Source organism: Eptesicus fuscus, chromosome 1 (assembly GCF_027574615.1).
Source record: "Eptesicus fuscus isolate TK198812 chromosome 1, DD_ASM_mEF_20220401, whole genome shotgun sequence".
In the NCBI taxonomy this organism is placed as follows: domain Eukaryota; kingdom Metazoa; phylum Chordata; class Mammalia; order Chiroptera; family Vespertilionidae; genus Eptesicus; species Eptesicus fuscus.
This window is the reverse complement of record NC_072473.1, coordinates 55,655,924-55,681,795: the sequence shown is the minus strand read 5'-3', so window position 1 is coordinate 55,681,795 and position 25,872 is coordinate 55,655,924. Positions and strand designations below refer to the sequence as shown.

Sequence of the window (25,872 nt, the reverse complement as noted above, 5' to 3'; positions counted from 1 at the left end):
TGTGGGTCTTTTGGGGTTGATCCTGCTTGGGGCTCTCTGTACTTGCGTAACTTTTATCTTTCCCATATCCGGGAAGTTTTCTGTCATTATTTCTTCAAATAGATTTTCTAATCCCTGCTGTTCTTCTTGTCCTTCTGGCAGCCCTATTATACGCATGTTACTTCGTTTCATGTTGTCCTGAAGCTCCCTTAGGCTTTCCTCCTGCTTTTTAATTGTTTTCTCCAATTGCTGTTCAGATTGAGCTTGTTTCTGTACCTGATCTTCTAACTCACTAATTCGGTCCTCTGCTTCTTGTAGTCTACTGTTGAAACTTTCCATGGTGTTTTTGATTGTAGCTATATCACTTTTCATTTCTTCCTGATTCTTGCATAAGTTTTTGATTTTCTCATCCATCCGATGTATAAATTCTACGACCATTACTCTAAACTCCTTTTCGGTCATGTTGCAAGCTTCAGTTTCACTGATTTCCTTTCTTGGCGACTCCACATTTTCTTTCCTCTGTGAGTTATTTCGTTTCCCCATTCTGGCTATCACCAGAAAGCTCAAGCTTCTGTTTGCGTGGACCTGGGCCGTGTGCTGTGGGGACTTCGCTCCACCCGAGTTTCACTGAAGTGCTCTGACACTAGGACGTGTGGCTGCCTTTGGTTGGTGGGAACCAGACTTGCCCAGGGTCAGTGTCCCCAGTGTTCCGTGTGGTCTCGTGTGCACACTAAGAATCAGGGGCCCTGTCTGCACCACACTGTTGGTATGTGCTGAAAATGAGATCCTTAGCATGTGCCGGGAGTCAGAGTTTCCCTGTGTCTGCACCAAGACTAGAGTGTCAGAGTCTCTGTTGCCTTGTGCGGTTTCTCGTTGAGACTCAGGGTCCCTGTGTGTGCATGCACCAACAATTGGGGTCGCTGGCTCTTAGTGTGAATGCGCTGTGAGTCAGGGATCCCAGGCAGCTGTGTCCGGCGTGCCAAATTCCCTGAAGTGGAGCTGCGACCTGTGTGTGCTCTCTCTACTGAGCCAAACCGGCTAGGGCGCACACTCTTAATTTCCTGAAGGTGAGCTGGCTCCGTGCACTCTACAGGAGTCCCGGAAGGGGGGCGGAGTCTGTCCTGCACGCCAAATTCCCCAAAGGGAAAGCCCCTCTGTGCAAGCACTAAGATTCCCGGACGGGAGAGCTGTGACCCGCAAGCCAAATTCCCCCAAATTCTCCGAAGGGGAGCCCTCTCTGCGCACTGACAGATTTCCCCAACAGGGAGCTGATTCTGTCCCTCGCGCGTGCGAGCGCCAAATTCCCTGAGGGGGAGCGAGTCCCTGTGCAAAGCTCTGAGGCTTGGGCGAGAGGCGGATCTATCAGTTAAAATGGCGCTGTCTGCACGCCTGCGGGGAGGGGCATAGGCTCTTTGACTCACGGAATTCTGCTGGGAAGTCTGGATTCTTGTTGTTTGTTGGTCTGAAGCTGTGATAGCAGTTCTCTGTCCCCAGTGGCTGCAGGGTCCTGGTTTGTGTCAGAAGCCAGGATCCGAGTCTCAGGCAGCTCTGTTTCTCAAGATGGCGTGGTCTCCGCATCCGCACCAGCTGCGGAGAAGTGTCCTCTTTGTGCGCGGGGCTCCGCCGTCTAGGACTGCCCGGTTAGGCAGCCCCTTGGAAGACGTGCAGAATCTAACTGACCCTAGCTCATACACACACACACCACACACGTCTACACTCTTCTCTATGGGTTCCTCACTCACACTCTCTCTCTCCCTACCTTCCTGCCGGTCGCCATCTTTAATCCCGAGAGCGCGACCAGTTGTGTTTTTTTTTTCGCTAGTCCTGATTTTTAAGCAGGCATTGTATCTTAATTTCTTTCATTCCTTTATTTGTGATTACACAAGAGTCAATTTGTGATTCAGCCCCTGGGTGGCAGTGTTTCTGGATTGACCTCTGGGTCTATAGGGCCTCTCTAGCCTGTGATTAGATTCTGCTTTCCCTGTGGCACTCAATACCGGTTTGTGGGAGTGGGCTGCCCCAGAGCTGGTTCTTTGAGTTCCAAAAAAGCAACTTTCCCCTGTAGTCTCCCAGGGTGTCCCCAACTGGGTGATCCTATGTATTGGGCTTAGTAATCATAAGCAAGGATTTGAAGAGGAAAAGCGCAAGTGTGCGAACTCCGGGGCTACACGCAAATCTGCTCAGTCCCTTTTCTCCCCTTGGGTCTAAGCAGCCAGCACACTTTTAAAATGTTTAGGCTGTCCTTTTGCGTCAGATTAAAATGGGTTGCTTTATAGAGATCCCTTTTGTTAACAGCTTTGAGGACCCCCTTCCACATTCACAGATCATGCCAGCCCCAACAGCCACAGATTTTTCTAGGCGCAGAGTTCCCTGAGTCCTGCAGCTCCCGCAGTGTGCACGTTTCTCTTTCCTGCCGGGACCAGAGACCTCACCTTATCCCAGGTGAAATCTGACCTTTCTGTGGTGGAGTGTAGAGCTCCTCTGAAACCGCGTGTTTGCGCCAATTGGGCACTGGTGTTCTGGGGTTCGCAGATGTTCGGTGGATGCCGCAGTTGTAGATTTTCAAGCTTCCGATAACATCCACTTTCTCCTTCAAGATGGTGCTGTCTCTGCATCCGAACCGTTGGCTCTGGGAGGGAACCCAGCCACAATGGGGGCTGCCCATTCAGCGGAGCCCCGTCCAGCATTCCCCAACCTTCTCCTGGCGTATAGCTGTCCCTTAACTCACCAACAAACACTCCCCGTGCGACCTTCAGCTGTTCTTTCTATCTGCTCCGGGACAAGGCTCGGGACACGTCTGTCTATTCTGCCGTCATTTTTTTCTCCCTCATTGTAAATTTTTAGCTTGTATGCTCAAGGATAGAAAAATTGAAATGTCAAAGGGTACTCTTTTAAATCAGGCTCAAGGAAAACAAGTACCCTTGTCATCTTGTTCAAATTGCAAAATGCATAATTTTTGTTGGGCATCAGAAGTCTGTAATAACTAAAAAGGCCTCGTCGGATCCTCCGCCTCTGGTGTGGAGAGGCTCAATGGCTGGAGAGAGTGGAGCTGCCAGTCTTCTCGCAGCGGGACTCTTTATTTTATTTTATTTTTTTTGCAGCGGGACTCTTTAATGCTTTGTTTGAAAATTACCATATGATAACTTGGGACAGGCAGATTTTAGCTAAAATAACTTTAAATTCTAGTCAATGCTATGGAGAGAAAGATCCAGGAAAAGAATTTTGATTTATTAAGTCTCTATGTGTTCTGTTGATTGTAGTTTTATCTGTCTTTGTTGTTTATTGTTAGTCTATTAAGCATGTTTTTAATTTAATAAGAAAAGAAACCTAGGTGGCCAGGCCATTTACTGAATTTCCCCAGAGCAAACAGGATGTGGGGGTGGGGAGACATGTGGCCGATGGTACATGTCCTAGGAGACAAAGGGAAGTAACTAAAGAAAAATATCCCCAGCCCATTAATTAGTAGGTCTTTTGATGATCCTGTAAAATGGATGCCCACTCTCGAGAGTACTATTAAAATTCTCATTTTTACCATGTTTTTATTTCCCAGTCTGTCATTTAACCTTTTGCACTCAGATGTTGAGTGTGACTCAACATGGTTAGCAACGGTAACAGCTCCATGAAAAAAGCAAGCGAGTGCAAAGGGTTAAAATTTGGCAGAATTTAGAGATTCATCTGGGATTTCTGTACTTGTGAATAGAAAAGGGCTAGATTAAGAGACGGCATGCCCCTTCTGATTTTGGATGGCTCTTGGACTGAGCTCCATCTCTTCATGGATGTTATAGAATTAACCCAAGAGTGTTTTTTCTCTGAATGATGATGAAAATGACACCAGGAAAATATACAGGCTGGATTTTGGCAACAAGATTAGTGTTTCCATAATAAAGGGTAGTTTTTGAATATTAACAGACCGCATTCCTCACAGGCAGTAAGTTTTCTCTGTTACAGAATTTGCCAAGGAAAATGCCTTGGATAATAATAATTGGCTTTAAAAATCTCAAAATTGTTGAAACATGGATAAATAGATGTAAGTAAAATGAAGGATTTGTTGTGGAGATTTTCAGTGATAACTATAGGTATATTGATAGTGGGGGTACAATCGCCTGGGGGGAGACTGGCTGCACTTTCTGATGGAGGAGGGGGCTGGTCTCATTTCCTGCAGCAGTAACCTTAGATGTTATCTCTAAGGAAGAATGTGGCGATTTTACATTCAAACAGCTATAGGCCTGCTTCCAAAGTCTTTGGCAAATTAAAGCTTTGGAGTTTAATGAATTAAATAGTAAAAAATTTATTAAATATCTAGGTATTTTGAAATAACAAAATACTGAAATATTAATCTGAGTTTACCTCATGAAAATTCTACAGGACAGAATTGAATCTATTAATTAAATATGTCTTATTTTTATTTGAAATATATCCTTAAAAATGTGAAGGTATTACTAATCTAAGAAATGCTAACTATTTAACTTTCTGCCTAAAGTTTAAAACTTCTAAAAGTTTAAAGTTCAAATTAAGTTGGGAGAAATTATATAGTTGTGATTAAAAATACATAAAGTATAGAAATTTAATTTTGAATAAAATAATTCTTATCTTTTCTTTGGAGAAATTAGTATTTCAAAATATATTGTACTCATTATGTATACTACATGTAGTAAAATTTCAACCTAGGATATAATATTTTATATAGTCTAATTAAAGAAAGGATTAATTCTATGGTCTGGACCAAATTTTTAATATTAAAACCAGTTTAAATATGATTGACTAGAGGCCCGGTGCACGAAATTTGTGCACGGGGGTGTGTGTCCCTCAGCCCAGCTGGCACCATCTCCAATCTGGGACCCCTTGAGGGATGTCCGACTGCCCATTTAGGCCCAATCCCAGTCAGACATCCCTCTCACAATCCAGGACTGCTGGCTCCCAACTGCTCGCCTGCCTGCCTTCCTGATTGCCCCTAACCACTTCTGCATGCCAGCCTGATCACCCCCCAACCACTCCTCTGCCAGCCTGATTGATGCCTAACTGCACCCCTGCCAGCCTGTTTGCCCCTAACTGCCTCCACTGCAGGCCTGGTCCCCCCCAACTGCCCTCCCCTGCAGGCCTGGGTCCCTCCCAACTGCCCTTCCCTGCAGGCCTGGTCGCCCCCAACTTCCCTCCTCTGCTGGCTTGGTCACCCCTAACTGCCCTCCCCTGCAGGCTTGATTGCCCCCAACTACCCTCCCTTGCAGGCCTGGTCCCTCCCAACTGCCCTCCCCTGCTGGCCATCTTGTGGTGGCCATCTTGTGTCCACATGGGGGCAGGATCTTTGACCACATGGGGGCAACCATCTTGTGTGTTGGAGTGACGGTCAATCTGCATATTACTCTTTTATTAGATAGGATATCTTTTAGAATAATTACAAATATATAATATAATATTTGGGTTATGTATATTTGATCGTCTTTCCAAGTTAAATTTCAAGACTTTAACTGAGAGATAGCCTTGGGACATTTCAAGGGCCCTGGAATGTTTCCAGGGTTTATTCTCTCTTCTTTTTATTTATTTATTTAAATATATATTTTATTGATTTTTTTACAGAGAGGAACGGAGAGGGATAGAGAGTTAGAAACATCTATGAGAGAGAAAGATCGATCAGCTGCCTCCTGCACACCCCCTACTGGGCATGTGCCCCAAACCAAGGTACATGCCCTTGACTGGAATCGCACCAAGGACCTTTCAGTCTGAAGGCCGACACTCTATCTACTGAGCCAAACTGGTTTTGGCTATTCTCTCTTCTTAAAGGAAATAGTTTTGAAGTAAATTAGACTGATCTAATATATTTGAAATCATGTGGAAATCTTTACCAAATAAAATTAATAAGTATATTTTATTTATATACATGTATTTTAAATGTTACAAAGATTTCAACCTCTAAGGGAGGGCAGGACAAAGTTACTGAATACTTTTAAGCAAAACCAGATTATTCAGCAGTGGAAGTTCAAGAAACCCTCAGGCAGTCTGCTCTTTAAATAGGCTAAGGTGGTAGGGCGGCATCTGTACTTCATAGGTCATATATATAAGTTTACTTACTTTAATTTTTCAATGAAGGTGCATACTTTGCTTAATGAATTAGCTTTTTACAATATAATCAAGGTCTCATATAAATTCAGTTTTATGAGAAGCCAATATTTTTATAAGTAACTAGAAGTCTGGTGCACGAAATTCGTGCACGGGGGGTCCTCAGCCAAGCCTGCGCCCTTTCACAGTCCGGGAGCCCTCAGGGGATGTCCAACTACATTTTTAAAAAATCACCCTGTACTTAATTTTCCTTCTAATTCCTTTTAAACTCCCTTCACTCACATTCTGTTTCTTCCTTTTATTTAATTGTTTTCCTGGCCTCACCCCATTTTAGCATTCTTCTCTTTCCTGCTTTCTTTCTCTCCTTCCCTTTGAACCTCCTGCAGCCCCTCTCCATCCCTCCATCCTCCCTCCTCTCCCTTCATTCCCCGTGTCTGTCTCCTTCTTATTCCTCCCATGCTCCCCCCATTTGCCTTTCCCTTGTGAGCTTGAACCCTGCCTCCCTCCCTCCTAACCTTTTATTACCCCCTACCTCCCGCCATGTTCACTGGTTTCTCTTTTAGACCTTCCCCTTTCCTCTCTAGGACCTGCTTCCAGTCCCACCTGAGTGTACTTTGATATTAAAGCTTCCATTTGGAGGGCATTAACCCCCAGCCCTGGCCAGGCCTTCGCCACTCCTCCTTCCCTGGCCTCCCTGTCACCGTCCTCCAAGCACTTCCACCCAGAAGGGCTTGGACTATCCACCCCTCCGTCCCAGGACACCCGGGTGCCACCTGCCAATGGCCCATGCCAGGGGCCACTGCCCTCCTCCTGCATCTGGGTGGGGCTCCCCACTCCATGTTGCCTGAGCCCTGCCCCTTGCCAGGTATACCTTCTCCGCCTTCCACGCCCCCCCCCGCCCACATGCAGCCCCAAGTTTCCTTCCCTTTTCCATTCCTGCATCTTTTCTTGTTTCCTTTCTGTATTTATGTTTACCCTCAGCATGTCTGCATGCAGGCATGACTTCCTCTCCCTCTCCTTTCTTATCCACTCCTATCATATCCTAGCCTACCTACCCTGAGCCTTGCAGCTGCCTGAGCAGGGGGCAGGGATGCAGCATGCTGATCAGTTGTTATGTGACAGCATCCCAACCAATTTGCATATTATCCTATTATTAGATAGATTGGATCTTAACAAAGTCCAAAGTAGAAACTTGCATATGTATGCAAATGAGCACTAGCCAAAAAGAATACTGTTTAAAAGTAAATTTTAAGCTTAATAAAAGGAGAAATTTTAAAATCTCTTTCACTACTATTTACAAAGTAAACTAAAAGTTATTATTCAAGCATTAAATCTCATCATTAATAAGACACCATAAGTAAAAAGAGAGTTACTTTTACTTAATATGTATTCATGGCAGTATTGGCCAGCATCCAAAAAGCAACCAAGTTTGTTGCTCTGTTTAAAAGAAAAAAAAAAAGTTTTTAAAAGAAACTCCATAAATGTGGCCTAGAAATTACTCTGAAAGAAAAAAAAACACAAAAACAGGAGATTCCCTTCAAATATCTAGAAAACTGTAATTAAAAACAATGTATTAGGCCTCAAAAAGAAAAGTAAATAATTTGCATTTTGCCTCCCTAAACAAAGCTTATGTCAATATACTCAAAGACTGATAGCAGAAATTCAATTAATGTCATTTACTGTACACACCCAAGGGCAAATAAAGCTAGAAAATAAGCCTTATTTCAGACTGATTTAAATTGGCAAATTGAAATAAGTGAATATTCAAGGGAACTTAATTGTACCAAGCAGGAACCTATTCCTGGGGCATTAACTATTTTTCCTGTTGGTTCATCTCATACTAAAGCTGCTTATCATGCAATAAGTTCAAGGAATCTCACACTAGCATGTTCCCAATTTAAAACAAAGAAAGGGGGGATAGTAATCTCCTGTAAATAAATTACATCAAGCCTTAATTACTTTAAATTTTTTCACTTTTAATGCTGATGGCTAAACACTCATGTAATTACACTGGTATCAGAATAAGCCAAAGGAAAATGTTTTGGCAAAATGAAAAGATCCCAAGTCTAGTTTATGGAAGAGAGGGTCTCTTTATTAACCTTTGGTCGAAGATATGCTTATGTATTTCCAGAAAATTCCTCCAAGCCTGTGTAGAAACTTCAACAGTGGATCTGAGAGAGGACCTGCTAGCCCCGTACCTGTGGCTGCAGACAGACAACTACTCCATCCCCAGATATCAGTAGCCCCAAGCAACACGTTGAGGAGATGGAGGAGAAATAGTCCAGAGATGGGGGATGGGAAAGACACCTTCCTATGTTAGCAGTCATCAGCTGTGCATCAGTATAGGTTGCCCTGGACCAAGCCAAAGAAGGTTGGATCTGAATTGTCATTGCCCACCATTTGTCTACCAGCCAGAACTGGAATATCATTGCTGTCATGTCACAGGGGACAGTGATTGGGAAGGGGACTCAAAGAACTGATGGACCAGAAAGGAGCTTACTACAAACTAGTTCCTTATATGCCTAACAACAGTTTTTAAAAGGACATGAAATAACTCAATCCTTTTCATTGAATTTAAAAGTCTTAAAAGGACCCAAGCTCTGCGAATGGCATACACCTTTCTAAATTTATTATTAAAACTAAAAAGGGGGATATGCTGGAGGCAAAGACCAACAAGTAGTTAGCATAATAAATGTGAGAGGTCTGTCAGAAGGCTGATGTACCTTGGGGCTTTAGCAAGGGCTAAAAGCTATGCATTGATTGTTCTTTCAAGACAATGGTGGCTCAGGGCAATCCCCTAACCTGATCATCTTTTACTGTTTGTCAAACCTTACCTTTGATATGTGTGTTTGCTTTGCTAAAGGGCAAATGTATATTCCAGTAAAGAAAAAGCCATGGGTCCAGAGATTCGGGGAGCCACTCCACTAGAGAGTAGGTCTCTGCCTGGCTCCCCCAATGCCTTCCAAATTTATATTTCTTATCTAGTATATCCATTTGTGCGTGGCCCCGTCTCCAGATTCTGAATCCTTGCCGTAAAAGGTTGCGGCAAGACACACAGATCAATGGAACAGAATTGAGAGCCCAGATATAAAAACACATGTATGCCGAAACTGGTTTGGCTCAGTGGATAAAGCATCGACCTGCGGACTGAAGGGTCCCAGGTTCAATTATAGTCAGGGACACGTACCTTGGTTGGGGGCACATCCCCAGTGGGGGGTGTGCAGGAGGCAGGTGATCAATGTTTCTCTCTCATTGATGTTTCTAACTATCTCTCTCCCTTCCTCTCTGTGAGAAATCAATAAAAAATACATTTAAAAATAAATAAATAAATAAAAACACATGTAATATGTGCAGATAATTTTCAACAAAGGACCCAGAAGCACACAATGGGGAAAAGAAACCCTTTCAATAAATTGAAAAGCCACATGCAAAATAATGAAACTAGATTACTGTTCGTCCCCATGCACAAAAATTAATTCAAAAACATCATCAAAGACCTAAATATAAGATCTGAAACAAATTACATAGAAGAATACATATGTAATAAACTTATGGACTTTGGTCATAGACAACATTTTATGAACTTGACCCCAAAGATAAGGAAAGTAGTGGCAAAAATAAATGAATGGGACTATATCAAAGTAAAAAGCTTCTGCACAGCAAAAGAAACTGATAACAAAACGAAGAGGCAACCAACCAAATAGGAGGTGATATTTGCAAACAGCTCCAACAAATGTTTAATATTCAAAATATACAAAGAACTCATAAAATCAACAGCAATCAAACAATCCAATTAAAAATGGACAGAGGACCTGAACAGATACCTCTCCCAAGAAGACATATGAACAGCCAATAGATATATGAAAAGATGTTCAACCTCACTAGCAATTAGGGAAATGCAAGTCAAAACTACACTGCGATACCACCTCACACCTGTTATAATGTCTATTATCAACAATACAAGTAATAACAAGTGTTGGAGAGGTTGTGGAGAAAATGGAACTCTCATTCACTGCTGGTGGGAATGTAGACTGGTACAGCCACTATGGAAAACACCCTGCGAGTTCCTAAAAAAATTAACAATAGGGTTACCATATGATCCAGCAATTTCTGTTCTGGGTATCTACTTAAAAACATTTATTTGTAAAGATATATACACTTTTTTTTAAAAAATATATTTTATTTATTTTTCACAGAGAGGAAGGGAGAGGAATAGATAGAAACATCAATGAGAGAGAAACATCAACCAGCTGCCTCCCGCACACCCCCCACTGGGGATGTGCCCGCAACCAATGTACATGCCCTTGACCGGAATCGAACCTGGGACCCCTCAGTCCGCAGACCGAAGCTCCATCCACCGAGCCAAACTGGTTCCGGCAGATATATACACTCTTATGTTCTTTGCAGCATTATTCATGGTGGCCAAGATAGGGAAACAACCAATGTGTCCTTTGATAGAGGATTGAATAAAGAAGATGTGGTACATATACACAATGGAATACTACTTAGCCATAAGAAAAGATGAAATATTGCCATTTGAGACAACATGGATAGACATTAAGAATATTATGCTAAGTTAAATAAGTCAGAAAAATTTAAGAACCATAAGATTTCGCCCATATGTGGGATATAAAACTGACACTCCTAGACAAAGACAGCAGAGTGGTGGTTGTTAGAGGGAAGGGGGTGGGGGGATGGCAGGGGCCTAATATATGGTGAGAGAAGATGGGTTGTCTTTGGATGGTAGGCACACAATGCAATATGCAGATCATATAATATTAATTTACACATGAAACCTATATGATCCTATTAACCAATTTCACCCCCAAAATTTAATAAAGCTATTTCGAAAAAAATGTAATGTACCATGGTACACCCACTAGGTTGGCTATAATCAAAAAGTTGGAAAATAAGAAGTGTTGCTGTGGATATGGAGAAAATTAAACCCTCATACATTGTTGTTGGAAATGTTAAAATGGTGCAGCCACTATGTGAAACAGTCTGTCAGTTTTCAAAATGTTAAAGAGAGTTATCATATAGTATAGCAATTTCTATACTAGGTATATACCCAATAGAAATGTAAACATTCACTCAAAAGTTTGTGCATATACATGAGTGTTCATTATAGTATTATTTATAACTAGTGGCCTGGTGCATGAAATTCGTGCACATTAAAAGGGGATTAATTAGAGGAAATATTTTAATATTGCTATTTACCCTTTCTCTATAATAGAAGTGTCAGAGATGAAAGAAAATTAGTAAAATGTATATGAAAATCTTCCTCCTGTCAGAGTCTGGGGCGTACCACGGGACCCAGAGTCAAGTCCCCGCCCACCCATGTGTGCCTCAAAATTGCATGACACCCAGACCCCAACAGCCCCCCACCCCATTGGGCTAGATCCAGAACCAGCTAGTCCCACCCTTGTCAAGCCCCGCCAGGCGGGGTGTGCAGCCCCAGGTCCCCTGGCCTGGTGCCTGGGTGGGGGGTGTGGACTGAGGTCCCCCAGTCTGGGCTGGGATGGGGGGCGTGCCTTGAGGTCCCCTGTCAAGCCCAGCCGAGTGGGGGACATGGCCTGAGATCCCCTGTCAAGTCCCACCAGGTGGGAGGTGCAGCCTCAAGTCCCCTTTTGAATCCCTGCTGGGCAGGGGGCATAGCCTGAGGTCCCCCGGCCCGAGGTGAGGGGAGCAGCCTGAGGTTCCCCAGCCCAGCACTAGGGCAGGGGGGTGCATCTTGAGGTCTCCCATCAAGTCCCGCCACGCAGGGGATGCGGCCTCAGGTCCCCCAGCCTGGCACTAGGGCGGGGGATGCAGCCTCAAGTCCCCTGGCATGGGGCCGGGGTGGGGTCATGGCCTGAGGTCCTCCTTCAAGCCCCACCGGGTGGAGGGCACGGCCTCAGGTTCCCTGGCCTGGCACTGGGGCAGGGGGCACAGCCTGAGGTCCCCCGTCAAGCTCGGCCAGGCGGAGGTTGTGGCCTGAGGTCCCCCATCAAGCCCTGCTGGGAGGGGGTTGTGGCCTGATGTCCCCCGGCCTGGCGCCAGGACAGGGGGCATGGCCTGAGGTCCCCTGTCAAGCCCCACAGGGGCGGGGGCACAGCCTCAGGTCCCTGCTGATTGCTCGTTAAGGCTCATTAGGGGAACTCGGATTCAGCTGTGGGTACAGCCATCTTGTGTTATGGAAACCCCACCTCTGCTGTGGGTGCAGCCATCTTGTGTTACGGAAACCCCTGCCTCCACTGTGGGTGCCGCCATCTTTGTGGCAGAGTGATGGTCAATTTGCATATTCCCTCTTTATTACATAGGATAGCAAAAAAATTCAAAGTAAATGCCCATCAAGTAATCATTGCATAAATAAAATGTGATGCATCCACACAGTATGTTTAGCATTAAAATGCAATGAAGTACTGATATATGCTACTACATAGATGAATCTTGAAAACATGCTAAGTAAAAGAACCCAGACATATTGTATGATTGCATTTATATGAATGTCCAGTATGATACATCTATAGAGACATAAAGTAGATTAGTGATTGCTTAGTTGAATGTGACTGTTGAAGGGAAATTGGGAGTGACTGCTAATGAGTTTCTTTTGGGGGTAATTAAAATGTTCTTAAATTATGGTGATAGTTGCAGAATACTGCATACCCTAAAATTATTAAGCTACGTACTTGAAATGGATGAATTGTATTGTATGTGAATTATATCTCAATAACATGATTTTTAAAAATGAGGGGGGTTGAGGCTTAATTTTAGGTGAGTGTAAGTCAATCTAAGTGGAGTAGACCATTTAGTTGACCTCATTTCTGGAGCCCTGAATGTTTTAGTTTGCTTTATATAAAACTGCCATCTTGGGCTTTGCCCTGTCTTTCCTCATTTCACCTCTGTATTCAGATGTGTTCTGCAAGCAGTGCCGGGTTGGGGGCACGGCCTGAGGTCCCTTGTCAAGCCCCGTGGGTCAGGGGGTGCAGCCTGAGGTCTCTTGCCCCGGCCAGGTGCCATGCAGCCTCAGGTTCCTACTGTTCGGTTGTGATGTTATGGTGTCCTGGCTAATTTGCATATTCCTCTATTATATAGATATACTATCTTTCTATAGCTTATATTTAGATCAATTCTCATTATTACTCAAAAAATATAGTTTTAAGTTTTCCTTAGAATCATGTTTATCTACTTCTTGCTCAGTATTTAGATTCTTTCCAATTCTTTTATGATTTATCTTTTTCCAGAAGCCTAGGTTTGTACATTTAAGCACATTATAAATTAGTTACCTATAGAATCAGGAGTCTGAGACTTCCTATTAATATCTACAAATAACAGTTAAAATTCTTCCATGTTAAAATCTGCTGGTATCTCACTTAGTTGAAGACTAGCCTAAGACTCATCTGTGATATATTTATGGTTTAAGAATCAAAGTACCTAAGAAGAGTAGGATTACTTGGGAGTAGTGGGGTCATTTAGTCATTATGGCTGCCTGTAAAGCCTATAGTGGTCATTTGTTATCAGTGGAAGTAGAGTGTCCACTGGTGAAAGTAGGGGATCCCTTTCACCACTGGGTGCAGGGCTCAGGTTCTCATGACATCACTAGAGGCCTGGTGCATGAAATTTGTGCACTGGGGGGGGGGGGTCCCTCAGCCCAGCCTGCACCCTCTTCAATCTGGGACCCCTCGGCTAAATGGGCAGTTGGACATCCCTCTCACAATCCAGGACTGCTTGCTCTCAACTGCTCACCTGCCTGATTGCCCCTAACCACTTCGCTGCCAGCCTGATCGATCTGCTCCCCTGCCGGCCAATTGCCCCTAACTGCCCTCCCCTGCTGGCCTGGTCACCCCTTAACTGCCCTCCCCTGAAGGCCTGATTGCCCACAACTACCCTCCACTGTTGGCCTGGTCCCCCCCAACAGCTCTCCCCTGCTGGCCTGGTTGCCCCTAACTGCCCTCCCCTGCAGGCCTGGTTGCTCCTAACTGCCCTCCCCTGCCAGCCTGGTCCCCCCTAACTGCCCTCCCCTGCAGGCCTGGTCCCTCCTCAACTGTCCTTCCCTGCAGGCCTGGTTGCCCCTAACTGCCCTCCCCTTCTGTCCTGGTTTCCCCAACTGCCCTCCCCTGTAGGCCTGATCATCCCCAACTGCCCTCCCCTGCAGGCCTTGTCGCCCCAACTGCCCTCCTCTGCTGGCCCGGTCACCCCTAACTGCCCTCCCCTGCTGGCCTGATCACCCCCAACCTCCCTCCCTTTCAGGCCCGGTCCCTCCCAACTGCCCTCCCCTACTGGCCTGATCGCCTACAACTCCCCTCCTCTGCTGGTCATCTTGTGGTGGCCCTCTTGTGTCCACATGGGGGCAGCCATCTTTGACCACATGGGGTGGCCATCTTGTGTGTTGGAGTGACGGTCAATTTGTATATTACCTCTTTATTATATAGGATGAGAAAAAGAATTTTCTAAGACTTGCATGGGAGAATGAGTGATTTTTATTTGCGTGGAGTTATATTCCTCTGTTTCCAAAATACCATTTCCCTTAAACCAGTCCTTGAAATTGTGTATCTGGGGCTCCAGCAGAGTGAAAAGCAAAGCCAGTGTCCAGAGTTTCTGTTCCATAGTGGAGTTGAGTCCACTATAACATCAGGCTAGTTCAGTGGTCGGCAAAGTCATTAGTCAACAGAGCCAAATATCAACAGTACAACAATTGAAATTTCTTTTGAGAGCCAAATTTTTTAAACTTAAACTTCTTCTAATGCCACTTCTTCAAAATAGACTCGCCCAGGAATCTCTCTGCACCAAAGGCGGCTTCAGCAGTGGAGTTTCACTTATTACAGATTTTAAATTCCATACACACACTAAGATTCTAATTTGAACAAGTAACAACATTATTCTGTGATCACATAGACTTCAATATTTGCCTCTAAAGGGCATTTTTTTAAAACTCTACTTGTCCCATGTTTTACTCCTGACTATCAAAAAGTTGCTCCTCCCTTACCTTAATGAGTGTACTCTTTATCTGGAGGAGATCCTCACCATCCGTGTCCCAAGTCCTCAGTTCCGTGTCCAGGCGCCAATTGTCAGGGCCAGCCTGACGGTTGAACTGGGCTGAGGTAGGGAGGTGGGATTTGAGAAAAGAAAGAATAAGAGAAACAAAAGCAAGAGAAACAACAGCGGGATCAGGAGGTCTACGAGTCTTCGAGAGGCTGTAGCACCATTTATTAACTCTGTAATGCCTTTTATACATAAGACACTAAGCAGGGGATCAATCAAGATGAAAACATTCTTTGTTTCTCTAAAATGAAGGACAAGTTCTTGTTACAATAAATCTCACTAATTGGATACATATTTCTTGGTAAGCCATGAAAGTAGCTCTTATCCTACTAATAGCAGTCATATAAACAAACCTGGAAAAGCTTTGTAGGTAGGGGCTGCTCTCATTATACTGATTAATTGCCATCCAAACAGGTCTGGGAAATCTGTGGGGTGGGGGGGGGGTAAGGGACTGAGCCTTGCTAGTCCCTTCAGGTGCAAGGACCGTGTCAGCTTACACCCTGTCTCCAACACATATGAGGCTAATAAAAAAAAAAAATACTCGCCCAGGCCGTGGTATTTTGTGGAAGAGCCACACTCAAGGGGCCAAAGAGCTGCATGTGGCTCACGAGCCGCAGTTTGCCGACCATGGGGCTAGTTCAAGTCCATTCATTAGTCCATTGTGTCTAGGAACCCCATGGCTATGGGCCATGTGGACAAGTGCAGAGACTTAGAGTTCCACAAGCCAGGAGTCAAGACACTATCAACAAGGAAGAGAGAGCAAGAGGAAACCCCTTTGTTTAGGAGGTTAAATATAAAATCTTCCCTTGCTTTCAGTGGCCATGCCTACACACCTATTCTGGCCAGTGCCCTGTTCCCAGGTATTACTGACAATCAAGCACCCTCTCTGTCATTTAGACTTTACTGGGCATGCCTCTATTCTTTCTTTGTTCAGTCCCTTCCCCCAGGATTTGTGGGGAACAGACCTGGAGAGTTTTAAGCAATAGCTTCCTGGCACAAATGGCATGTTCATATTATCCAGCCTTTCCTGTGCTCCTTTTCTGTTAATTAATTAATAACTGCATTAATTATAACAGTATCACATTGACCAGCTCTATGTCTTTATTCTCTTTTTTCTCAGGACTTCATATCATCCACACCCTAGATGAAGTCAATTTCATCCAGAACCTTGTGTTTTACATTGAAGCTGCATATAAAACTGCTGTAAGTGCTCATTTGGTAATGCATTTTAAAGATATGGTGATTTTAAAATTCTGGACAACCGATTTTTTCTCTTATAGCTACACCTCATAGTGAACCAATCTGTAAGGCTTCTGGCAGAAATTATCTTCAGTCTCTTTCTTTGCTAAGCTCTGTCATCTTCTGTTTACCTTCTCCCCAAGGGAGTTACAGAGGCAAGAGAGTCAAGATGCTATGTTTTCATTTCTTTCAAACTGTATAATATCTGATGGTATGTATTTAGCAATACATTGTAGGGGATAAATTGTAGTCTTATTGTAATGACTTATGGTCTTAAGCAGGAGCGAGATAGCTAGGGCGTATTATGGGCCAGTTAGCTACTTGGAAATAACATTTCTATGTGTATAATAATATCTGTAGACATTGATTCAGTATTTACAGTACAAAATAGTTACTTTTTCTTACAACTACTATATGAGATAAATTTATATGAAATCAAAATATTTAACATCTGTTCTCTCAGGGATCACTGTTCTTCATTACATGATATTCACTGTATTGAAAATGGATGTGTTATAAATAGTCCAGTTTTTAATTTAATTGTTTAGTTTTTTAGTTGTTTTTAGTTGTTTTAGGTGGGAGGGTAAATCTGGAACCTGTCACTCTATATTTGCCAGAAGGATAAGTGTAACATAGAAATGCTATAACTGGACAATCAATGGATCCATACTGCATGTCACTACTTGAGTCAGTTAAGCAGAGGCAGGGTTGAATCATATATGAGTGTTAACCAATGGATGCAAAACTCTGGGGGGTGAGGGCATATATGGGAGGGGGGTGGGGGGAGGTAATGGTAAAATAGGTACACATATAATACCTTAATAAAAAAAATTGGAAAAAAAAAAGAATCATATATGAGTGTTTATTCTGTTAATGTAAAAATAACCATTGAAACCTATAAAGAATTTTTGTGAGTTTATTTGAGCCAAACTGTCAACATATGCCGTGAAGCAGAACCTCAATGAATTGAGATAATGCTCCGGAGAATGGCGGGTTACATTTATATTTATACATTGCAATCAAAGGAAGGGACATGGGTGGGTTACATGAAATCCACTGGTGATAGAGTAGAGAGGCCAGAGAAAGCAAATGGGGGGGGGGGGAAACCCTGGGATTGGATATAAAGTAAAATGATAGACACATACTTAGGTGGGTGGAGGAACAATTAACATGATAATAATGAAGGAATTTGTGATATGTGTCCTGGAGCCCAGCACATTAGGTTGTGCCCCAAGGGGTTCAGAAAAAGGGAAGTTACAAGTTACCCAGACATTTCGATGGTATATTATTATAGATGCAAAAAGACGGATAGGCTCAGTTAAGGTAAAGGTTGACCTTATCAGTGAAGAAACCAACCTGGGATGTAACTACCCACCATAACTGCTTTTAGTTAATGTTTAATTTCGGACCATCCTTTGTGGTTACTTTACGTCTCTGAGTTTGCAAGACTGCCATGCAGGCCTTCCTTGAGCTTGTCAGGTTAGCATGTGGCCCCTTTCATCCACAATTCCAATACTGCCAGCAGTATGGGGAGAGTAGTGATCATCCACAAAAATCTGCTCTGCACCCCTCCCCCTCCCTCCCATAAGCCAGCTGCTTATATTGGGTAAAAAGGACAAAAGATTACATTGGGAAGTAGCCAAAGGGTATGCCAAATGGGCAGTTAACAGGTAAGCAGAGAGCTGGGGATCTTCAAAGGGCTTAGTGATATGCAAGGGCTGGGGGTCTTTAAAGGATTGGCAATTCTGCAGCAAAGTTGTTAATCTTTCCATGATAATAGGCAGCTCCAAATGGGAGGATGGGATGCATTTCCAGGTGAGTTCCCAAGACCCAAATGCAGCTGCCAGCAGCCTTCTTTAATCAGAACAAAATCACATTTAACAGAGCATGATTAATATTGCTTACAATTCTAGCTGGTTCCCCAACATTCTATTTCTGCCCCTATCAATATTGGATGCAAACAGACATTATTTGTTGACTGATCACTTTGCCTTCCAATATCATAGGCCTGGGTACAAATTTGTACCCTGTAGTCCAGGGTACAAATTAGGGTTCTCTGGCCTCTCCACTACAGGTAAGGATTGCAGCAGTAGAATTAATATTGTGTCTTCTGAGAGTCTTATCTTTGCTGCACACACAGGTGTACAGCTGAGTTTGGGGCAGGTCAGACTAGTTATGGGATAAATATGGTTTACCTTCCTAAAGCTTTAACTCAGAGATCTGGCATGAAAAGTAATTTAAGATGCATATGGAAATAAATACAGGTGCGTAAGGTATATTGTGTGTATGTGTGTTTGTATGTATGTACATGTATGTATGTACATGGGTATGTTCAAGTTCTATTTAGTGAGAGGGCCTAGAAGCAATAACACCATAGTGACAATGAGCACCATTATTCAAGTTTTGTATTGTAACTATCATTCTCTAGTAAAAGAAACCAGGATTCCGTATAGAAGTGGTCAGTTCCTGGGTTGGTATATGAAAAATACAAGATGAGACTGGAGCATCATGTAGTGACAGAAGTGAGGAAGTGTTCAAAAAGAATGGGGCATGTCAAACCTGGAAGAACTCTCTAAGGCCAAAGTTGGAACAATTTGAGCAACAAAATAATATTTTATTACAACCAAGAGAAAAACCTAAATATCCAAAATTTCCTACTGATATAAATAAACAACTGAATATAGAAATGGGGGAGAAATGATAGCTCTTCCTTAGTGATGAATTGCAGAGGTAATGAAGGAACTAGAAAATCACCATTGAAACACCACTAATAATTGTTGCTGGCAGGACTCACACTAATGGATGCTGTCAACTGATGATCTTGTCACCAATTCAATAGCAATGGGAATCCCCAGTTTAGGGTGCAGTGAAGAAGTAAACTAGTGTTGTTCTGACATTAATTTCTTAGCTTTGACAGTTGTACTATGGTTATGTCAGGTGTTAACATTAAGGAAAGCTGAGGTAAAGGTTTATGGGAACTCACTGTACTATTTTTGTAACTTCTCTGGAAGTCTAAAGTTATTTCAAAATAAAGTTTGTTAAAATTAATTTTAGCTGAAACTGGTTTGGCTCAGTGGATAGAGCGTCGGCCTGCGGACTCAAGGGTCCCAGGTTCGATTCCGGTCAAGGGCATGTACCTTGGTTGCAGGCACATCCCCAGTAGGGGGTGTGCAAGAGGCAGCTGATTGATGTTTCTCTCGTCGATGTTTCTAACTCTCTCCCTCTCTCTTCCTCTCTGTAAAAAATCAATAAAATATATTTAAAAAATTTAATTTTAACTCTTATCTTTATATTTTCAAGGGGCCGTATAGAGTAATGGTTAAGAATGTAGGCTTTGGAGTGAGAGTACTTGAACTGTAATCCTAGCTTTGTCATTTATTAGCTGTGTGTCCTTGGGTGGATCACTTAACCTCTCTTTGCAGCTCAGTTTTATCATCTATAAAATGTAATGATTAAGGAAGATAATAGTGTAAAGTGCATAGGTTAGTGCATAGTACATTTTTAATGCCAATATAGAGTAAAATTAGAATGGATATTTAAGATAAAGTACCAGGGTGTGGTTTAGGCTCCATTTCTTAGACCCCGTGGGTATCTGCTTTGATGGAAAAATTTGAGAAGTACCTCTCTAGATGGACCAAACTGCAGTTCTTAGTACTGATCAACTGTTCAGGAGTCCGCCAACTTCTTGGAAGCCCCACAAGAATTTAAAGTTACTGGGAAAATACCTATGGGGGCAACCCACCTCATTGGCATATCCTTAATAAGCATTGTGGGTACACATAAGTATGTCAAATTAGCTACTATGTGTGCCTTTTATTCAAGGATTGTGCATCTAGTGAGCATTTAGTAGTGATGACTTACTAATGTTATGTTGGTTATTTTATGGCAGGACTTTGGTATATGGGAACGTGGAGACAAGACCAACCAAGGGATCTCAGAATTGAATGCCAGTTCAGTTGGAATGGCAAAGGTAATTTTCTTTGCTTTGTTTGTCCCAGGTATGGGGTAAGGAAGTCTGGTACACCTTTGCACTAGATAAAGGCTTAATGTGAATATGGACCATCGTCAAATTAATTGTTCTTTTAAACCACAGGTACAATTCAGATTCTTCCATAGAACTATGAACATATAGGTGAGGACATCTTTCATAAGCTCTGTTGTGGGGTCGAACCCTTATATTGAACTTATATTGAAGTCAAAATAAGACCACCAGAGGCTGCTAATTGATTAAAAAAGCAGGCAAGGATTTATTGAGCTGGCCAGCAACGGCCGTGAGAGCACCACACGCAGGTGGAGTCCACCCTCACGACCGCACCGTTCCAGGTGTAGGCAGTTCTTTTAAAGGTCTAAACCACAAATATTTTCCTTTGTTCTAAATTCTGGGAACAGCCTGCAGGGCCGTTCCCAACCACATCCTGCTGGACATTGGAATGTGGCCCTATCTTATGAAAGCAGTTTTTACAGAAGCAGAATCAAGCAGAGTTAATAATCTCTAAAGGTTATCTACAGTTTCAACTCCTGGAGCTACTGAGTCAATGGGAATCAATCTCCTGTGGTTCTGGTCCACAGGCACAGGAACTACCCTATATTTTAAGCAAGTAAGTGCGTGCAGAAGCCAGAATAGCAGGGTTAAAATTCAAACAGCAGTTTTTACCTAAGTATGGTTGCTGCCATACTTCAAGCTCCAGATTTATATATCCAAACTAGTTTTGTAGCATATCTCTACTTACATATTCTACAAGGACCTAAGAAAACATATCTTAAAGTAAACTTATCCTCTCTACCATTCCAAAAACAAAAAAAAAAGGAGGTCTTTGGTCCTTCTGTACACCATTTGACAAAGCTTGATATCATGGAACCATTTCTCTTTATTGTTGTTGTTTTGTTTTTTAAAATATTCATTGTTGAAAGTATTATAAATAGCCCCAGTTTTTCCCCATTGACCATCTCCTCCCCACTCCTAACGCCTCCCAGGCCTTCACCACACTGTAGTCTGTGTCCATGGGTTATGCATATAAGTTCTTTGGTTAATCTCTTCCTGCCCCATCCCCCACCTTCCCTCTGAAAATTGTCATACACTTGTGGCTTTATTTCTGGTCTTTCAATTCTGTTCTGTGTTTGTTTTTCTGCTAATACCATACAGTTTTTTCCCTTAAATTTAGAAACAAATTTTATTTAAGATCTGAATACATTGCTCTATTACAGAATTTACCAGGCGACTGAAAAATACACAGGGAGTACTCAGAGATCCAGGATAAGTCCATTTATTTTCAGATGTACAATGACTCAGTGGGTCAGTTCTCCAAATCCTTGTGTGAGTGAATATGGAGGAAGCTTTCTCTTTATACCCTTTGGTTTCTTTGTTCCCCAAATATGGATCAGGCTTCCGAACCTTTCGCGGGCTTTGCAAAAAGCCCCATGTGTTGGGATGGGGGACTTGAGACCACATCCAAAGGCCTGGCCTGGCACCAATGCTGATAACCTCCGTGGGTTGTGTATGGTTCATGGTTTATGGCCTCTGTAAAATGGGAGTATTTAGGTAAATAGGTCTTAATAGACCAGATTGTTCAGAAAGGGGCAGTGACTTAATTATAGGCTATCAGGAATGTACATTAGGTTACTGGCACAGATTCAGATTGCTAGCTCCCCCCAAAATGCCTTATATTTTCCATCATTCCCCCCCCCCCACCTTGATCCTCAAGCTGATTTTAAGCCTTGGGGATTCAATAGAAGACTCAAACCTGGGGAGTGGGGTGCTTAGCACCTGAAGTCTTTTTCACCATCACCCAAGTGATTGTAATGGCAGTCCAGAGATCTGGTCTGGAGTAACATCTGGGGCTTCAGGGCTTACTGATTCTATCCCTATTAGCTGTTCTAAAACATGTTGGCTTTCTTGGAAGAAGGGAGAGGGAGTCTACACAGGTTTCTTCATTTCTGGCTTCAGAGCAGTTGTGAGAAGCACGTCTCAGGGTCCCATCTATTTCTTCTCTGGTTGGCCCATCATCCTTGCTCTGCTCATGTCTGTCTAACTGCCTAAGACATTCCCTCAAGTATTCTGGCTCTGAATTCTTTCAGGGAGAATGGGCGTTAGTGGGCTTCTCTGGCTACTTCCATGCTGAGGAGGGACAAAGTTTTCTTTCAGAGCCAAGAGATCCTTGCTCTCTGTCAGAGGGAAGATGAGGCCTGGGCACAGAGGAAGGTGGACTTGTGACCTGGAGACAAACTGTATTATAAAATTTAGTATATTGAACAATTAGGACAGCAAGAGTTACAACAAATGATCTGGTGGAAGGCAAAGAAAACATTTCAGTTCTAGTAACTCCTATTGAAACAGAATTTTTCTCCTTAAAATCACCCTTATGTTTATTAAAGAGCCAAATTAAGACCAATTTATCTATTGCATTCAATTTGGCCTGATTGTTTGCATAAACACAATGGTAACTGACCGCCTTTGATGGAATTTCATGATTGAGTCTCAATATGCACCGTAAGACAGGGAAGCTAAGCCATCCAGCTGCCATCAGGCCTGCCTGCAGTATCTGCTGGGTTAGGTGAATTCCTCACCAAGATCTGTACCTGCAGTGGCTCTACCCAGGCCTGCACCCTAGGCTTCAAGGCCCATCTCAGCAGCCCTCCTACTTGTTGTGGCCTAGAGAGCGTGGGGGCTCCCTAGGGACACAGAGGTACCCTCGTTGCTCCCTTTCCACTCTGACCAACTGCCAGTGCTATCAAGCAAGATACTATGGTGGCTTTCTCCATGGCACTCATATTGGCTTCAAGTCTTCAGAGTCCAGACAGACTCTCTAAAACATGACACTCCAGTCAAAGTTTTTGGTCAATAAAACCACCATTGGAAACCAGTCTTATTAATTTATGCAAATAAATGGATTGCCATGATTCATTCATTAAGAATTGCCAAATTTTGGAGGGATCATATAGGGAGAAAAATACACTAACCTGCTTTAAGATCTCCTGATTTTCCTTGCCAGTCCTTTCCATGGACTCTTCAGAAGATGTAATATTTTTCCAAATGTATTATAACAAAACAGTAACTGTCTGCAAATGACAAGAAGAAAATTAAAATGACATGGTTAGGGATTTCATTATAATGCAGATGACATGGAATGTTGTCCTTTCTGTAAAACCCAACATTCTATCTACATTAATAAAAGAGTAAGATGCAAATTGGCTGTACCGTCACGATGCCCACCAGCCAATCAGGAGTGAGTATACAAATTAACCCAACAAAGATGGAGGGTTAATTTGCATACGCAGGTGCTGAGCGGCCTGGGGGCGGGACAGGAAGCTTGTGTCGTCGCCCTGGCGACAACACAGGCATTCTACACTGCCCCAGGCACTCTGGGCTTCTGGGCAGCATGGGAAGGTGGAAAGGCGGCTCCGGCCGGAGCGAAGGCAGTGCTGGCAGCCAGGGGAAGGAAGGCCCGTTCTTGCACAAATCTTTGTGCATCAGGCCTCTAGTAGTATTAAAACTAACTAGAGGCCCAGTGCATGAAATTTGTGCAAGAGTAGGCCTTCCTTCTCCTGGCTGCCGACACTGGTTGCCCTGTGGCACCTGGGACCTGGGCTTCCCTCGCAGCCCCAGCTTCATCCAGAAGGGCATCCAGAAGTACATATGGTCTAATTAGCATATTACGCTTTTATTATTATAGATAACCATTAGTTATAACTGTATTTGACAAAGGTTCTTAAGTACCTTCAGTATAAAACTTTCCTTCATGAGAGAGAAAATAAACATTTGAGGCATTTCAGAGCCTATTGGGATGATCTAAAGCCAATTCTAGATCAAGAAAGAGTTTCTTAAAATTCAAACTCTTGAAGGATTGTCAAACTTGATTTTACTAAAAGATTATATATTAAAGTGTATTAGACAGGAATATAGGCTAGCAAACTTCAGTTCCCATGATTAAAAGATGGTTCTTTTTTATTTATTAAATACCTGATTAATATAACATAATTATTTCATTAGAAAAGAACTAACCAAAATGAGGCTTATTTTCTAACTTTATTTGTCCTTGGGTGTGGACAGCAAATGACACTAATTGGATTTCTCCCATCAGTCTCCCTGAGTACTTTGACAGAAGCTATCTACCCTCTGTTTAGGGAGGCAAAATGCAAATCATTGACTCTTAAGTGTCCTTGGTTTAGGGAAGATAGAGTTTTTTAGATGGTTGCAAACTGCTGTTTTAATATCTGTTACCCTGTTCTGCTTGTCCTGGCTTACTGGCCTATACCATTTAATCAGTTTCCTTTTAACATTTCTTTCTACAAACTTCCTATAACTTCCACAGACATTCTTACAACTTTCAGAAACATTCTTACAACTTTCAGAAATAACTACCTTTAGAAACCACCTTCTTTTTCCTTCAAAATGCATACCCATGCCTCAGTCCTTCCATCAAGTATTTCTACTCTAATATTCTTTCTTTCTGTCATACCTTCAGCAACTTGTACAGACTTTTTCTCTCTTTTTTCTTCTTTAAGATGTATTAGACTTCTTCACTCTTAGAAATCTTAATTTTTCGCCAAAACTGGTTTGGCTCAGTGGATAAAGCGTCGGCCTGCGGATGGAAGGGTCCCGGGTTCGATTCCGATCAAGGGCATGTACCTTGGTTGGGGGCACATCCCCAGTAGGGGGTGTGCAGGAGGCAGCTGATCGATGTTTCTCTCTCATCGATGTTTCTCTCTATCTCTCTCCATTCCTCTCTGTAAAAAATCAATAAAATATATTTAAAAAAAAAGAAATCTTAATTTTTCAATGATAACAAAAAAGTAAACAGCCAGCATTTCTTAGATTGACATTTATGAACACACTTTAAATGCACTCTTACTTTCAAGAAACTATACCTTCAACAAAGTACAAGAGACCTTCTGTAATAAAAACTAAGAGCAGGCAAATTAAAACGTGTCTAGCAGTTAATGTTTCAGTATTTTATTTTTATTTTATTTATTTATTTTTTTGGCGTTTTTTTTTTTATTTTTTATTGAGGTATTATATGTGTACATATCTTACTATTACCCCCCACCCCACACCCACACATGCCCTCCCCCCCCAGAGTTTTGCGTCCATTGTTTATGCTTATATGCATGCATACAAGTCCTTCGTTTGATTTCATAACTCCCCCACCTTTCCCAAACTTTCCCCCTGTAATTTGAAAGTCTGTTTGATGCTTTACTGTCTCTGTATCTATCTTTTTGTTCACCACTTTATAATGTTCTTTATTATCCCTAAATGAGTGAGATCATGTGGTATTGTTCTTTCATTGACTGGCTATTTCACTTAGCATAATGTTCTCCAATTCCATCCAGGTTGCTGCAAATGATGAGAATTCCTTCTTTTTTATGGCAGCATAGTATTCCATTGTGTAGATGTACCACAGTTTTCCGATCCAGTCATCTGCTGATGGGCACCTAGGCTGTTTCCAAATCTTAGCTATTGTAAATTGTGCTGCTATGAACATAGTGGTGCATATATCCTTTCTGATTGGTGTTTCTAGTTTCTTCGGATATATTCCCAGGAGTGGGATTACTGGGTCAAATGGGAGTTCCATTTTCAGTTTT

The 25,872-nt window shown here is 42.7% G+C and overlaps 1 protein-coding gene across 1 annotated transcript in view; it reads left to right on the top strand.

The window, feature by feature from the left end:
* Positions 1-25,872, top strand: part of PHKA1 (phosphorylase kinase regulatory subunit alpha 1) — a 369,719-nt gene that overhangs the window by 43,048 nt on the left and 300,799 nt on the right. Inside the window, 2 exon segments of the mRNA XM_054718786.1 lie at positions 16,175-16,257; positions 20,183-20,263. Coding sequence (XP_054574761.1) covers positions 16,175-16,257; positions 20,183-20,263 — 164 coding nt within the window.